This window comes from Colletotrichum costaricense, assembly GCF_030867565.1.
Source record: "Colletotrichum costaricense strain IMI 309622 chromosome Unknown Scaffold_8.1, whole genome shotgun sequence".
Classification (NCBI taxonomy): domain Eukaryota; kingdom Fungi; phylum Ascomycota; class Sordariomycetes; order Glomerellales; family Glomerellaceae; genus Colletotrichum; species Colletotrichum costaricense.
In genome coordinates this window covers 2,331,329-2,346,210 of record NW_026848237.1, presented here as the reverse complement: position 1 = coordinate 2,346,210, position 14,882 = coordinate 2,331,329, and the positions used below count along the sequence as shown (strand labels likewise).

General features: G+C 54.4%; 3 protein-coding genes across 3 annotated transcripts; 1 reads left to right on the top strand and 2 right to left on the bottom strand.

Moving 5' to 3' along the window:
• Positions 1 to 1,880: 1,880 nt before the first annotated feature.
• CCOS01_08794 (uncharacterized protein) lies at positions 1,881 to 3,501 on the top strand (the record flags this gene model as incomplete). Its single annotated transcript, XM_060456955.1, has 5 exons — positions 1,881 to 2,009; positions 2,111 to 2,180; positions 2,233 to 2,381; positions 2,434 to 3,439; positions 3,497 to 3,501. The coding sequence occupies 5 exons, from the start codon at positions 1,881 to 1,883 to the stop codon at positions 3,499 to 3,501; spliced, it is 1,359 nt and encodes a 452-aa protein (XP_060313229.1).
• A 2,157-nt stretch (positions 3,502 to 5,658) lies between these two features.
• On the bottom strand, positions 5,659 to 8,415 carry CCOS01_08793 (uncharacterized protein; the record flags this gene model as incomplete). The annotated part of the gene is made up of 3 exons (XM_060456954.1): positions 5,659 to 5,727; positions 5,800 to 6,211; positions 6,323 to 8,415. The coding sequence occupies 3 exons, from the start codon at positions 8,413 to 8,415 to the stop codon at positions 5,659 to 5,661; spliced, it is 2,574 nt and encodes an 857-aa protein (XP_060313228.1).
• Positions 8,416 to 11,543: 3,128 nt separating this feature from the next.
• CCOS01_08792 (bacterial transferase hexapeptide) lies at positions 11,544 to 13,671 on the bottom strand (the record flags this gene model as incomplete). Its single annotated transcript, XM_060456953.1, has 3 exons — positions 11,544 to 11,609; positions 11,667 to 12,859; positions 12,921 to 13,671. 3 exons carry the CDS (start codon positions 13,669 to 13,671, stop codon positions 11,544 to 11,546), a joined length of 2,010 nt encoding a protein of 669 aa, XP_060313227.1.
• Between the last annotated feature and the right edge of the window lie 1,211 nt (positions 13,672 to 14,882).

Sequence of the window (14,882 nt, the reverse complement as noted above, 5' to 3'; positions counted from 1 at the left end):
CTCTTCCACTCACCATGTCTTTCGGCGCCGGGCCCCTCGTCCGTTGAAATTAGACATTAGATCCATTCCCTACCCCCTCGACAGACAGCCGCCCACACGTTCGTCGGTCGTGGCTCTTTTTTCCCTCGCTTCCCCCCTTCGACCGTCGTTGCTCACTTTACCAATCCTGGAAACTGGACTTGGGACCTGGACCTTGAACCCAGAACTGATCTGACCCCCCCATCGTTCATTGAATGTGAAGTGTGGGCCACGGTGAGCGTTGCAAGGCAGGTTTAGTTATTGAGAGGTTGAGGCGTCGCTTGTAATTTCACCTGGACCGTTGACGACACCGGCTGCACGGAATACGGAGTAGCATCTCACCTTTCTCGATCTATCTCTCCCTCTTTTTCTCTATCTTCCTCTCCTTCTTCTTTCCTTCCCCTTTCCTTCCCTCCTAGTCGCGCTCCTCTTCGCCTCGACAAGCCTCGATCGGAGACGATTCACCGGCACAATCCGACAACGGCGAGATACGACTCAGCCTTCGCACCGCCTCCCTGCTGTCGCCCCCCGAGACAAGACATTCCAACAACAACGGACGAATTAAAGCATTAGATTAGGCAGTCCGCCCACGACAAGAAATCAAATCAGCAGCACCGACAGAGAGGAGAGCCTGCGAATAGAGCAGGACAGGAATAGGTTGATCTCAGCCCAAAGGCAGAAACAGGAACATCCAGATCCTAGGTGAGTAAGAAAAACAGGGAGGCTGTGATGAGAGCCCACCCGCTGCTGCACAGCACAAGGCGGCATCCAACGAACGGATGGACGCCTCTGCACAAGCAACACCCGATCGGATTGTCCCCTGCACATTGCACAATGCACCCTTGCCTGGGCCATCACCGCCTGTGTCCGTACTCTCATTCTCCCGCCCCCCTTCTCTCTTGCCCTCAGCTTCGGCCTCAGGCCAAGGCTAGGCGATTCGTGTACTGGTCTTGCGCGCGCGCGTGCGTGTGTGTATACTGTGGTGTGGTGCGTGGTGAGTGTTGCTCTGTGTGGGTGTGTGGGTGAGAGGGAGAGAGACAGAGAGACCGGCCCGGCACCGAGCCAACAATTTCGCTGGGCGCTGGCTTGCACAGCACAACAGCAGCAACATGCCTGTGGAGGCACCACCAACGGCACCACCTCAACTCAATATTTTTATTTTGTTTTTATTTCTTTTCTGCTGCAGAGTACCTTACTGTACTCCGTGCTGCGTACCCGTACCCAACTCCCTCCCGTCTCCCTCTTCGCTCCATCTGCACTGCACCTCCAGGCTCCGGCACCACCCCAAGTTGCTCCTCAACCAGTTACCTACCACCTCACCTCACTCCGTACCCAGCGGCTACCTGCCAGTAACAGCCCTGGGAAGCCCCAAGCCCAGCAGCCCAGCCCGGTCCAGCCCATCCTTTTCCCGCCAGCTGCTTCGCACTCCCCGTGCAGTGCATGTGGTCCGGGGGGCGGATTACCCACTGAAATCACTCGTCTGCGGCTGCCATCCGTCCACTTGCCCCAAATTTCCATCCATTCTCTCCCAGTCCTCCCCCATTCATCCTTTCCTTTCCTGAAATCCTCTTCCAAGCAACCACAACCACGCAACCACCCCCTTCCCGTCCTCTCGGCCTGATTTCGCCTCCCCGAAACCAAGTCAGCTCAAATGGGCATCGGGATAACGAGCAGCTAGCTGACCTGCGACCCTCATCGTCCTTTTAGACATATCGTCCATTTTTTTTCCACCTTCATACACCAACCCCCGATCGACTCCATCAGACCGCCTCGACCGACAACCGACACGATTGAACCGAGCATCCAGGCCCTGCCTTTGCCCCGACACTACGGTCCGTAAGAGGACGTAGGCCTTCGACGCAATGGCTTCCTCATCGAGCAACGTCGTCGGCGTGCACTACCGTGTGGGAAAGAAGATTGGAGAGGGATCTTTCGGTGTCATTTTCGAGGGCACCAACCTCCTGAATAACCAACAGGTCGCCATCAAATTTGTACGTCGCCGACTTCACTCAATCAGATACCGCGTCGTTCAAGGGCGTCGCGGTCGCTCAACATTGCGTCAACATCGTGCTAATATTCTCTCTCGTCGTAGGAGCCGCGTAAAAGCGACGCACCTCAATTGCGAGATGAGTACCGGACGTACAAGATTCTCGTCGGATGCCGTATGTCCATACCACAATCTTTCGCTCGATGGCATTACTGACTGTTTTGAAGCTGGCATTCCCAACGTCTACTACTTCGGACAGGAGGGTCTGCACAACATCCTCGTGATCGACCTTCTTGGTCCCTCCCTTGAGGATCTCTTCGACCACTGCGGCCGAAGGTTCACCATCAAGACCGTCGTCATGGTTGCCAAGCAGATGGTGAGTTACGGCCAGCCTTATCATAATGTCAATCGACTAACGAATGATACAGCTGTCGAGAGTGCAAACCATTCACGAGAAGAACCTCATCTACCGTGACATCAAGCCCGACAACTTCCTGATCGGCAGACCGGGCACCAAAGCCGCCAACGTGATTCACGTTGTCGATTTTGGCATGGCCAAGCAGTACCGCGATCCTAAGACGAAGCAGCACATCCCTTACAGAGAGCGAAAGTCGCTGTCCGGTACCGCCCGATACATGAGTATCAACACCCATCTCGGTCGTGAACAATCCCGCCGTGATGATCTCGAGGCTCTCGGTCACGTCTTTATGTACTTCCTTCGTGGCGGGCTTCCCTGGCAAGGACTGAAGGCTGCAACAAACAAGCAGAAGTACGAGAAGATTGGTGAGAAGAAGCAGACCACCCCTATCAAGGACCTCTGCGAAGGATTTCCCGATGAGTTCAACAAGTACTTGACCTACGTACGGAATCTCGGTTTCGAGGACACCCCCGACTACGACTACCTCCGCGAGCTCTTCACACAGGCCCTGAAGAACACCGGCGAGGTCGAGGACGGCGAGTACGACTGGATGAAGATCTCCAAGGACAACGGGAAGGGATGGGATGCCATGAAGGGCCACAACCCCGGATACCTGCACAACCCAAATGCTCGACCCGGCCCGTCTCAGATGGAGCTTCACAGCGGCCATCGGGGCGGTGCTGCAAACCCCAACAACCCCAACAACCTGACAGTCGGCCGTTTAAACGCCGCGCAACCCCCGCCTCCTTCTCCGATCAAGCAGATGGCGAAGTCGAGAGGTCAACCAAACGCCCCCGGCGCCTTGAACGCGCAACGGGGCTCCGGAGTCGGGGGTCTTCGGGACATGGCCACCCCCACCGGCTCAACTCAGGCCCAGTTTCAGAACAGCAACCGCAACCTCCCCCAGAACGTTCCTCAACAGACAACGATGAACCAGCAGCCGGCCCCTCCTAATGGCCGTCCTGCCGAGCCTCAACCTACAGGCTTCCAAAAGTTCATGAAGGTGCTTTGCTGTGGTATGTATCTCTCTGTGTCTCACGCATCGTCGGACCGTGTCACTAACAATTCCATAGGCTAGAATCTTGACTTCTGTTTATGTTCGTGTTGCCACAAGGACGGCTAAGACTACACCTCACCACTATATAAATGCCCACTGGACAAACCCAGCCAGATGCCGGATCGATGTTTGAGAAAACCAGGCGGTCACACCTGGTTGACGACTTATCCACCACCCACCAATCCCCTTTGTCCGTCACTCTTCATCTTTTCCGACGAAAACTTATTCATCCTCTGAGCTACACTTTTTTCCCGCATGACGACCACGGAGTAGCATCCAGCGCGCACACTGGCTATTCCGGGATAATGACGAACACACTAGCCTTTCTTTCTGGTTTTCTCTTCATCTGTGCGTCGACGACGTCTCTGCTTCTGGAGGTCGTCGGGGCATCATAAAATCACTGGCATGGAAATCTCACCTCGGGAATGGGGACCTTCTTTAACTAAGAACTTTCTGTTTCTAAGGAGAGAAACAAAAAACATACAACTTGATAATGTACAGCGCAGCACGGCGCATGGCGGTTGCAGGGGTTTTTAAGCATTGGGTTAGGTTCTGCCGCACGTTTTCGTTAAAGTTGATAATAGGGCTCGCCGTGTCCGGCACAGCTTGAGGCGACTGCGCTGTTGGGGAGAGAGATTGGTGAATGCGAGACGGCGGTTGAGAGATATTTTGGGGAGAGAGTTGTGTGGAGGCCGATAGACAGAAGAGAGAGAGAGAGAGAGGGATACAATGGACATGAAACTTTACACTACACCACTCAATGACCTCTGCGTTTCCTGATGTGACATGCCACCCTTCCTCGATATGATGATGCAGTTGCCGGAACTGACTCTGATGCGTGTACGATACGAGATGTTCGTTTTGGCCTATCGAGATGAACTAGCGTCATGGCGGAGCACTTTGAATCTCCAGGCTTCATGCTGCGAAAACAACTTCAACAAGAATGGAAGACTTGTTTGCCTGCTGTTTTCATTGCCAGGGAACAGGAACGTATAAAGTCGAATGCCTGTCTCAAGCGTGTTGGGTTATGTTAGCCCCGTTGTTGCTCAGGTCACCAAGTTCACCATATACATACACATGACTGGCGTATTAGATTCTGAGAGGTGGATTTCGAACTGCCTACTTCGCGTGACGAGATCTAATCTAGCGTAGGTCAGATACTTGAATCGATCTTTATGAAAATGCAAGCCACTGGGATGGATCATACGAGACTTTGATAGGTAGGCGTGTCCGTGTAGAAGGAGCGTGACGGATGTTGAGATGATGTGTTTGTCGACCTCTTGCAAAGCTGGCATGAGCCGTGGTCCTTGGATGATGTGGTTGATGGACTGGGCTGGCGTAGATGCCGAGACGGAGTTGTATCTGTGTGATATTCTTGACCTGGGAAAGACGGTCAGGGGATGTCTATCCAGTGTGAGAATCGGCCTTGGTGTTCGTTTGAGATGGTATCCGGGATTCGCTCTGCGGTGATGTCCACTCAGTAAGGTACTCGTAAACTCGAGCCTCTCTCGTGGTCTGGGTAGATATCATTCACTACAAATACGCCCATACCAGGCTCCAATCCCTTCTTGCAGGCAACAGTGTAACGACCATTGCCAAAACTTGGCGGCTTCTTCCACATGCTTCGCCAGCAGGAAGGCCACCTCGGGATGCAAGGTCAGTAACCATTCAGACATCAAAAAGCCCCGAAGGACTCCTTCCAACATAGCTACCTTACCTCGTGGAGAGATGTTTGCCACTGGAGGTGTATTCCCTGAGGGATATGTCTTCAGTGCGTGTAAGGGGTGCTGGGTGAGATGAGTGAGAGTTGTGCCTACCTCGGCTCAGCCCAGGATTCTGGACAATTGGCTGTCACATCGGGACTAGCCTAGGGACAAGCTCTACGTAAATAATATATCGGAGACTAGCGACGATAACGATATTATAGAGGACTTGGAACGTCTCCTCGAAGAGGCGCACCGAGAGGTTACCAAGTCTCGTTACTCTCACTCCCATGCGGGAAACGAGTAGACCCTCGGAGGGACCGGTGCGGCCTTGAATATACGGCTAGAGTTGGAGGATGAAGCCAGTTTCATTTCCCTGGCGATCTATTTCGAGGTCACCTTGCCTGTTGACAGCAGACTATGATCCTCCTCTTCCTGCTAGCATCACAGTATAAATGACAACAGGGAAAGGATCTTATTCGAGGGACACGTCCATCGCCAGTTCCCCAGCCCGGTCCAGCATCAAGTATTGATCCAACATGCTCTGCGTCAATCGTCAGTTCATAATCTCTCCAGATCATAATTCTCCAGGGAAGCATCTTCTGTCAAAACTTACCCAGTCCACACTAGCAGGATCGTTCAAAGCATTATCCAACGCCATAAAATCAAACTCATCACTCTGATACGCCCCCTCTCCAAGGAAACCCTGGCCCTGGCCTGGCGTCCGACAACGCAAGCCATCAACATCTCCAAACCCAGAGTGCAGAGACAACGACTCGCTGAACAGAGCCGGGTCTCGATATGGGCCATCGAAACTACTACTGCCTGTATTCGCTGCCGTCTCAGCCGTTGCCGTCGTGCTTGTGATGTTGTCGGTGTGCTGCTGCTTCCTCTGGCGCGATATGCGCTGGACCATGGCCCGCAGGACCGCCGCCGCGTGCCTTGCGTCCTTGGAGCAGTCTGACCTCCGCGACCAGATCTCGCTTGCTGTCTTGAGGGCCTCCATTTTTCGTTCATAGTCTTCGTCACTTTTCCCCAGTTGTTAGCAAAGATAACTCAGACATCCTCAAGCCCGCTATTCTCCTCGTAACCCCCTTTCCGGCCAAGAAAGGAGCAGCTCCTAAGACGAGAGAACATACCTCGTATCCGTACTCTCATTCAGATCCAAACAAACAACCATGGCAGCAATCATGAAATCATGCAACGTCAGACTACTCAACATGTACCGATCCTCAAATAACCTACCCCCGGGGCTCGCCTCCCGATCAAACTCGGCATGCAAATCCAACACCCGCAGCGCCGCAGCCCTGCAGATCTCCCTCGACGAAGCGAAGCGCGGGTCCCCGTTATAGCACCCCTTTTCCCTGCTTAGGTACCGCCGGTGCAGCACGCACAGCGCCTTACTGTACATCAGCTCCAGCATCAGCCGCTGCATGACCGTATGATTCTGCTCCGTGAAGCCCGTCTCCCGGATCGGCCTCACGCGCAGCACAGCGGGCAGGGCGGCGTGCCAGGCGTGCAAGGTGTCGTTGAGGACTTGGGTTTCGGCGTAGGCGGGCTGCGCGGGGGATAGGGCGTGGCGGATGACGCGCCGAAGGATCCGGCAGAGTTTCGACTTATAGCAGTAGTAGAGCGAAGGCGTGGCTTCCGTCGGCGGGCGAGGCGGCGGCATCGTCGTCGTGTTCTCGTCAAAGTCTTCGTCCGGGTGGTTCTCGGGCCCGACGGCGTCGTTGTCGCCTTCGTGGACGATGGCCGGCATGCCGAGCTGGAAGGACAGCAGGAGGTCAAACGCCTCGCAGTAAAACCAGGCGCGGCGGCGCATCTCGGCGTCAAAGGGGGTGATGGGTACCGAGAGGTGCGAGGGCTCGAGATGGTAGCCGCGGCGCTGGGCCAGGCGCGTGGCGACGCCGAACATGTTCCAGAGGACCGGGTCCATGTCCCTGCTGCCTAGTACGCGGGAGTAGGCGACGAGGAGCGTCGCTTCGACTGAGTAGGGTCTCGCGGCGAGGTAGTTGCCCTTGATGAGGCACTGCACCGCGCGACCCGAATACGCCGAGGCCTCTTTGAGTTTTGCAGGGTTGAGGCCGAGTGCTTCGGCGTTACCCTTACCGCGGACGATGACGGTGGCGTTTGATATTATGGAAAACAAGATACTGATCCAGAGCCAGCTCATCGACTCCGGGTTGGCCCAGAAAGCGGCGTACTCGCGTTGGAAGCGGCCGACGTGGATAAAGGGCACGGCGGTGAACCTAGCGTTGAAGTAGACGCCGAGTAGCTTCTCGAGGTCCTGTCGTGGCGGGAGGCTGTAGAGAACCTCCGGCAGGGAGACGGGCACGACGGCGCCGAAGAGGAAGTCTGGGCCGATGGAGCAGGCGCCACCTTCGGGATGTTCAGGAGCAACGGTAGGATCCGGCTCAAGGGCCGTTTTGATCTCGCGGATGTGATGGAGGAGAGCGGTCCAGTGCGTTGCGCCGTAGTAGGCGTCGTCTCCGTCGATAGCAATCGGGGCTGGGGAGTCATCGCCGGTGCTGCTGCTTCCGCTCTGGAGTGGTTCCGAATCCGTCGGTGGTGTCGGCACGGCGTTGACGGTCCCGGTGGACTTGGTGGGGCCGGGTCCTGAGGCCGGTGCCGGGGTGGACTGGGGGCCGTTCCGGTCACGGTCTTTGGATGAATTCATGCCCCTCCGGACGAGGTCCTGGACCATATCCTCCAATTTTCGGAGGCGGAAGTGAACCTCCGGACGCGGCTGCTGTCCCGCTCCGCTCCCACGTCGATGACGAGTAGCTCCATCTGAAGTGACAGCGGCTAGATTCCCGTCTGCACGAGTGGTCGAGGTCGGAGTATTCCCAATGCCTCCACCAGAGGTGACAGGAATAGCATCGCTTCCAGAAACGGTAATAGAACCGGTGCCGGTGACAGCATTAGCGCCGCCTGACGCAGAGGCAGAGACAGAAGCAGATGTAGATGGTGTAGATGCAGATGCAGGTGCAGGTGCAGAAGCAGAAGTAGAAGCTGAGGCAGGGGCAGCAGCCCCAAACTTGCATGCCCCCTCGTCCCCGCGCCTAACACACGCACCGCATGGGAGTGCGCGATCGCATCGTAGCTTCCGCGCGCGGCAGGCTAGGCACGAGACGGGTTGACGGTTGCGCTTTGTCACCCTGCGCTGGCCGTCGGACAGAGACTGAGCACGGAAGACGGACGTGAACTGAGTGATGTCCGACGCGGATGACATGGTTCGTTCCCTCTTCTTTGCGCCGGCCGAGTCGGCTCTGCTACCCTACCCTCGATCTAAGGCACTCTTCCTTCTCTTCACCCCTTTTCTTTGGAATACACCCCCTTGGATAAGATCTTCGGGGTGTGGGGTGATGGCTATGGGCCGAGTTGATGTCCCAGATTCCCGTAGAGTAGCGTGTAGAGGAGTGAGCTTGGGCGAAGTGAGGTAAGACGAGGTCCGAGATGGATTACCGATCTGGGATGCAAGTGATCCGGAGTTTAGCTGCTTGTTTCTCTTGAGGAAGAAGCAGAAAAGAGTATGGAGCAGTACCCGTAAGAGCAATGGAGATGCAAGTTTCCCGGAAACGTGACCAATGTCAGTGAGCAATGGAAGGAGAGCAATCGTCATCACAAGCATAGGAAAGGAGGAGGAGGAACTTTGGAAGGTGCTTGTTAGTCGGGGTTAATCCCCGGCTTTTACGCCTTCCCCTTTTGGAAACATCATATCTCCGGCTCTAATACGTACCTTACCAATTGTAGGCATCCATAAGCTTCAACTTCCATTGAACATCATCTCATCGACACCACGAACAAGAAAACGAGAGAAATCACCACCGCCGTATGCCACAATATATCGGGATACACCGAAGTTCTTTTTAGAGCTCAGCTTTACAGCTGTCAGAAACGCCGCTTTTCTGCATCGAGCTTGTATACCATTTATAGACGTCCATGTGTCATTGATTACCTTTCGGCACGAGCGACTGCATTCGATGAGCACGTCCATTCTCTTTGACTTCTTTTCTGTAAAGAAGGCAGAAAGCAACGGTAAGCGTCTTCTCTATGACATTGCTCTTTACCCCCTCCTTTACTACACTAGACTACATGAAAGAAGAAACGTCCGAGCGGTTCGGAGAAGCTTTACCGATGAACAATTAAACCGTGAGAACATGCAGAGCCAAGGCAAATCTCGCATCTCTAAGTCGAGTTTACAGCGAAATTAATTAAACCACTGGAACGAACCACGATATGACACAACCCTGTCCCTTGTCCTCTCCCCCTCTTTGGTCTCTCTATCGGGAACGTCCCAACTTTCTTTCCTAAACGCCGAAACATCTACACGAACCTCCTCTCAAACGGACTCTTACGATGATGGAATCAAAACACTCCGCATACTCTCGTCCGTTCACTCTCTAGTAGTGTGTATGTGTGTGCGTCTCTCCCACCTTGCACATGTTAACCAGACAGGAGACCAAGGAAGAGCTTGATAGAGAGAGCAAGTCAAAATGTTTCTGACTGACAGGGACAGCAGTGCCCAAAGAGACATAGACCTTTTTCTCAAAACTCAATCGTGGTATCTCTCCCCCTTTTTACCTACTATGGTTTATTGTCATCCTCTCAACCCCTCCCTACACGCCTCCTCACCCCTCTCCAAAGAAAACGTCCAAACACTTTCCCTCCTCGTTTTCCGCCATCCGTCAAACGCCCTATGCCGTCCAATGAACACATGAACATCAAAATTCAAGCCTCTTGTTAACAACTATGTTTAGCCTGGCACCTCTTACAATGCAAAAACGCCTGGCGTACATGTAAATCCGCCGTTCGCGTGCACCCAAAATCTCACTTTACATACACTTACATACCCGTACAGATTATCCAACAATAGCACACGTATCCGGATCCGAGGATCACTCCAGTGCCCACACATTCTCGTACTTCTTTTCCCATCGATTGCTGGAATGGGATATCATTAGCGCCACTAGCGCTGCATTCCTCACCACGACCGCGGGCCGTACATCGGGGCGGCCGTCTCTCGGACTTCACACGCACGGCCCGAGATATTGAACGCAACCTACACCTAACGCCCTCTGGCACGTAGGAAGAAACAACCGCTAAGGCTGAAATGAATCCCACCGGCATCTGTGCTACTCTGCCCTCAACATGGCATTCGTATCGAAGCGCCTATCCAAGTATTCATCTTACCGCCATGACCCTACTCTAACTCAAAAGTCCTATACACAATGAGTAGCTGGTCTCTGCCTGCTCCGTGATCCCCCATCATCCCATCTTCGTATCGGCAAGGCCGCTCTTTACTCTTGCAGACCTGCTGCACGATCCAAACGCCGTGCTGCTACCCCTGGATCTTGAAACATTTCGATACTACACGCCACTGCGGAAAAGAGCAACGGCATACCTGACCTACGTACCTACTTCTATCCATCATCACTTACACGGCGCGTGCTGGCTGGCGTCTGTGGTCTATCGGACTACTTCATATCCGACCAGTCTCAGTCTTCTACCGCGCCATGACCCCTAATTCTCCACCGTTTCTTTTTTTCTTTCGTGATCCCGTCATCCCATCTGTACAGAGAGTATAGGCTGGCCAATGAGGCCAAGGAGAGGCCGAAATTTTCTTGACAAGCTTGAAACATTTTGACGCTGCACGCTACTGTCTCATAGGGCTAGTTTGGCACGTCATGTGCCCGCGTCTATGAGGAGCGGCAGGATCGAGACAGACAGCAGTAGTTGAACTTGCATCTCGATCTCCATCCACCAGTGGGGCTTATTCACATTGCACAGCACAAGTTGAATAGATTCATCGACGTCATGTCTGGCAACAACTTTCATTTGCCTCATGCAATAAAGCTACCGATCTTATGCCGGACGACATGCCCGACATCTCGTTGCCTAGGCAGCATCAAGATACATACACACAACACACAACGCATCAACACTGTTTGCCTCCTCTTGTGCACTGACAGCCTTTTGCTGTCAATGTAAAGTAAGCTGGTCCATCCGGCCTCCGTCTCGAGCTACCAGAGCTAAACCCCCACGCAACCGGTGCCTCCTCGTGCTTTTCTCTCCAACTAGCTTAGCTAGGCCCATGGGGCCTGTTTCCCCATCAAGCCAGCTTCGTATCAAGGAAACCAATGTATTAGAAAACGCCTGGCTCTTTTTTGGCGGTTCCCTCTCTTGCTCCTTGCGCTTGGCTCCAAATCGTAGAAACAATAATAAGAAATGATATGGAATAAATGGAATAAGATAAAAAAAATCGCAACACATACACACACGCTTTTGTACAATGAGACGCAGCTGGGTATCATAGCAGCGAGGAAGAGATAGGGAAGCAGACAGAGACCAAGTGCTGTCTTAGGAGGAAATGCCGCGGATAATTCTAGCGTTGTTGCCGACAGCGATGGTGAAGGGAGGGACGTCCTGCAGCATATGTTAGACTAGAGTTTCATAATGAGGGAGCGCATGTCGACGACATACCTTGGTGACAACCGCACCGGCCCCAACGGTGCTTCCGCGCCCAATCCTGACGCCTGGCAGGATAATGACGCCTCCACCAATGAAGCAGTCCTCTTCGATGGTGACAGGCTTGCCAAGTTGAGGGCCCCTGCTACCTAAGCGCTTCTTAGGGTCGGTGGGTAGCGTTGCCGCGTAAATGCTCACGTTCGGTCCAATGTGGCAATTGTCGCCAATCTTGACCTCGCAGGTGTCGATGATGGTGCAACTTCGGCCAACAACGACATTCTTCCCAAGAGAGATATTGTACCCGTAGTCGCAAGTGAATGGCGCTTCCACAACAACGTCTTCGCCCACTCTTCCAATGTTGGTCACTGGCGATGCAACTGTTGGCGAAATTTGGATAGGGTCGCGAGGCTGCAAAATCTCACGGAACAGGCGGCCTCGCTCGGTTGGCGAGACACCATTGTTGGGGTTCGTCGAGTTGTTGAATCGCCAACATGCAGCGCTGCACCGTTCGCGCTCAAGGACAAGCTCCTTATCAAATGGGTAGTAGAGCTTGCCGGCAAGCATATCCTCCTTGTTCGTCGTCCTAGACCGGCTGGAAGAAAACTGGGTGTGCGATAAGGCTAGCTGCGCGGCGACTTGTGCATTGCTAGTTGCTGGAGGCTGCGGGATGGGGCTGTTCGACCTCGTGGGGTGCAGAATGTTGATTTGCGGCAGCGTGTTGCCAGGATGAGGCGTCTCCGGCTCCGGCACAGTCCTGCTAATGTCGTGCAACGGGGGCACACGCTGGTAGTCCTTTCTCTCGGAGAAGGGGGCATGGGGAGGCCCTTGGGCACTAATTGGCGTCGGGAAGGCGTTCGCTGGAGTGTAGGGAATGGCGGATAGCTTGGTCTCGGGGCTTGCAACCGATGCACTGGGAATCGTCGAGGCTGTCGGCCGGTCGTCGTCAGTCAGTAGGGGTCGGCCCTGAGGAGGATCTATCCGCAAGGGCTGGCCGCGGTAGGGAGGTAATGCCTCTCGTCTTGGTCCGACGGCTGGCTGGCTGCCGTAAGGAGCTTGCTGTGGCATACCGTAAGCACCAGGTGGGACGTAGCTGGGGTCTTTGGACTCCAAGGGGATGGCGGCGGCCTTGCTGTCCGGCTTCTGCCAAGCCGTATTTCGCTGCGGAGGATATCCTGCACAGACAAAGCCTCCACGAAGACAGTTGCTACCTGGAAAAGGGTCAGCGTTATCACTCAAACAAGAAATGGCAAAGATCAGGGCATCTCCTACATTCTGGCTTCTGCTCGTCACACTTCTTCTTCCTCCTTCGGCATGTAAGACAGCCCGTCTTGGTTCGGTTACTGAAGTTTCGCTTTCTCTTCGCCTTGTCGGATTGAAGCATATCACGGGATCCGCCAGGGGTGTAAGATCCATAGGCCATAGATCGATCATCACCGTCAGGGCTGGTGTTGTCGTAATCATTCGCATCCATCTGGTTAGCGCGTCTCAGAGCCTCCCCAATTTGCTCCTCGGATTGACCTTGGGTAGACGTTGCAGAAGGTTGATCGTAGTAACCCCTCTCCTCCCTCTCCCTCTCTCTTTCTCTTCCCTCCCGTGAATACCATGACTCACCCTGTTCCCTTGAATCTTCGCGTTCAGCGTACGGGCGATGATCGCGCGAAGGCGTTCCATAGGGTTCACGTGATTCTGGTGGGTGGGGTTGAGAAGCGGCCTCCGGGGACTTTTCCTGACGCCCGGGAGCTTCTCGCCTCAGCTCTACTGAGTTTGATCGCTTTCTCTTATGAGAGCCATCAACGTCGGGGTAAGTTGCCGTTTGATACGGGGATCTGTCCTGGCTGGGGCCGGCCCAGGGCTCCCTCTGGCTTGGGGAGGGCTCTACGGCGGCTGTCGATTTGGGCTCAGGAAGGGCGGGTTGTCCATTGGTGCGCTCGTCTGACGGGGCTCTACTGGCGTCGGCGGGCGGGTTGGGTGGTTCTGAAGTTTTTGGTGAGCCCCCATTGAGGGCAGTAAATGTTGACATGATTTAGAACGGCACCTCACCGACTCGGACGTTGAGTGGTGAAAGTCGTTACGTCGCTATGCAGGCGCGTGAGGCCGAGCAAGCGATGTTTGTGCCGTGGTAGAATAGCTGCGCAGATGCAGCAAGCGACCGGCGGCAAGGTAAGTTGACGGATAATCGTCGCGTGGTGAGTGAATAGTCAGTCGGCGGGGAGCTTCGGCAGAGATGATGTTGACGAAAAGGGTGCGCAGGTGTTCGCGCGCGTCAATGAGAGCCAGAATCAGCGATTCGGGCCGAGCCAAGCTAAGCGGAATGTTGCTCTGGAATAGCTACGGAGATGTAGAAGGACTCAGCAACAGCTATGATAGCGTTGGGCTGAAGGTCCGAGGCGAGCAAGCGAGCGGCTTTTTGAGACAGGGAGGGCGCCTCGATATCTTCCGGACTTGGAGAGTCTCTTGGGAGGTGATCTTCCGTGAGAGGTCGATGTGGATGAGTAAGAAATGGGGACCTGTTGTCTGGCGTGGTTGAGATCCAAGTCGTTGCTTTGTCGTGGGGGTGGGTAAAGTTTTCTTCTCTTTTTTTTCCTCTTTCCTTTCCTCGCGTTACCCCCTGGTCCCTTTCAAAGATCTGCACAAGAGGGAAAAAAAAAGAGAGTGAGGTGGTAATCAAGCGCAATGATGACACTCTTTGCTGGCGGGACAGAGTGCTGGTACAAAGTACAGGTGCAGCTGCAGCTGGCAAGGTGGTGCTGGGACTGGAACTGGAGCTAAGGTAGCAGCTGGAGCTGTTGCTGCTTTCTGCCGCCGGTGGTGCTTCGGTACGCGGCGCGCGGAGGTCGCGGGAGCTTGAGCTTTGGACTTTTTTCTTCCCTTCTTTTTTAGTGGGCGTCGGCGGGGGGAGGGGTGTGGGACAAATAATTGCTTGCTGGGCTGTGCGCGCGTGCGTCAGTTAAAAAAAAAAAAAAGGCAAGGTACCTTGTCTTGGGAACGTGCGACAAGGACGAGAGAGCGAGAGCGGTGTCTTATCCGCTCCGGGGGTGGAACAAGGGCAGAAATTGGTGAGAAAGATGCCGCTGAGACCTGAGGCTGTGCAGCCCTTGGTGTATGAATATGTGTGAGAGAAATTGGATGGGAACAGCCCGACCCAGCGTCCCGGCCTGTACGGATGCTCGACGCCGTCAAGAGAGTTTCTGCCCTTGCCTTGTTTGGTCTTTGGGCGGCAGATGAAGGAGA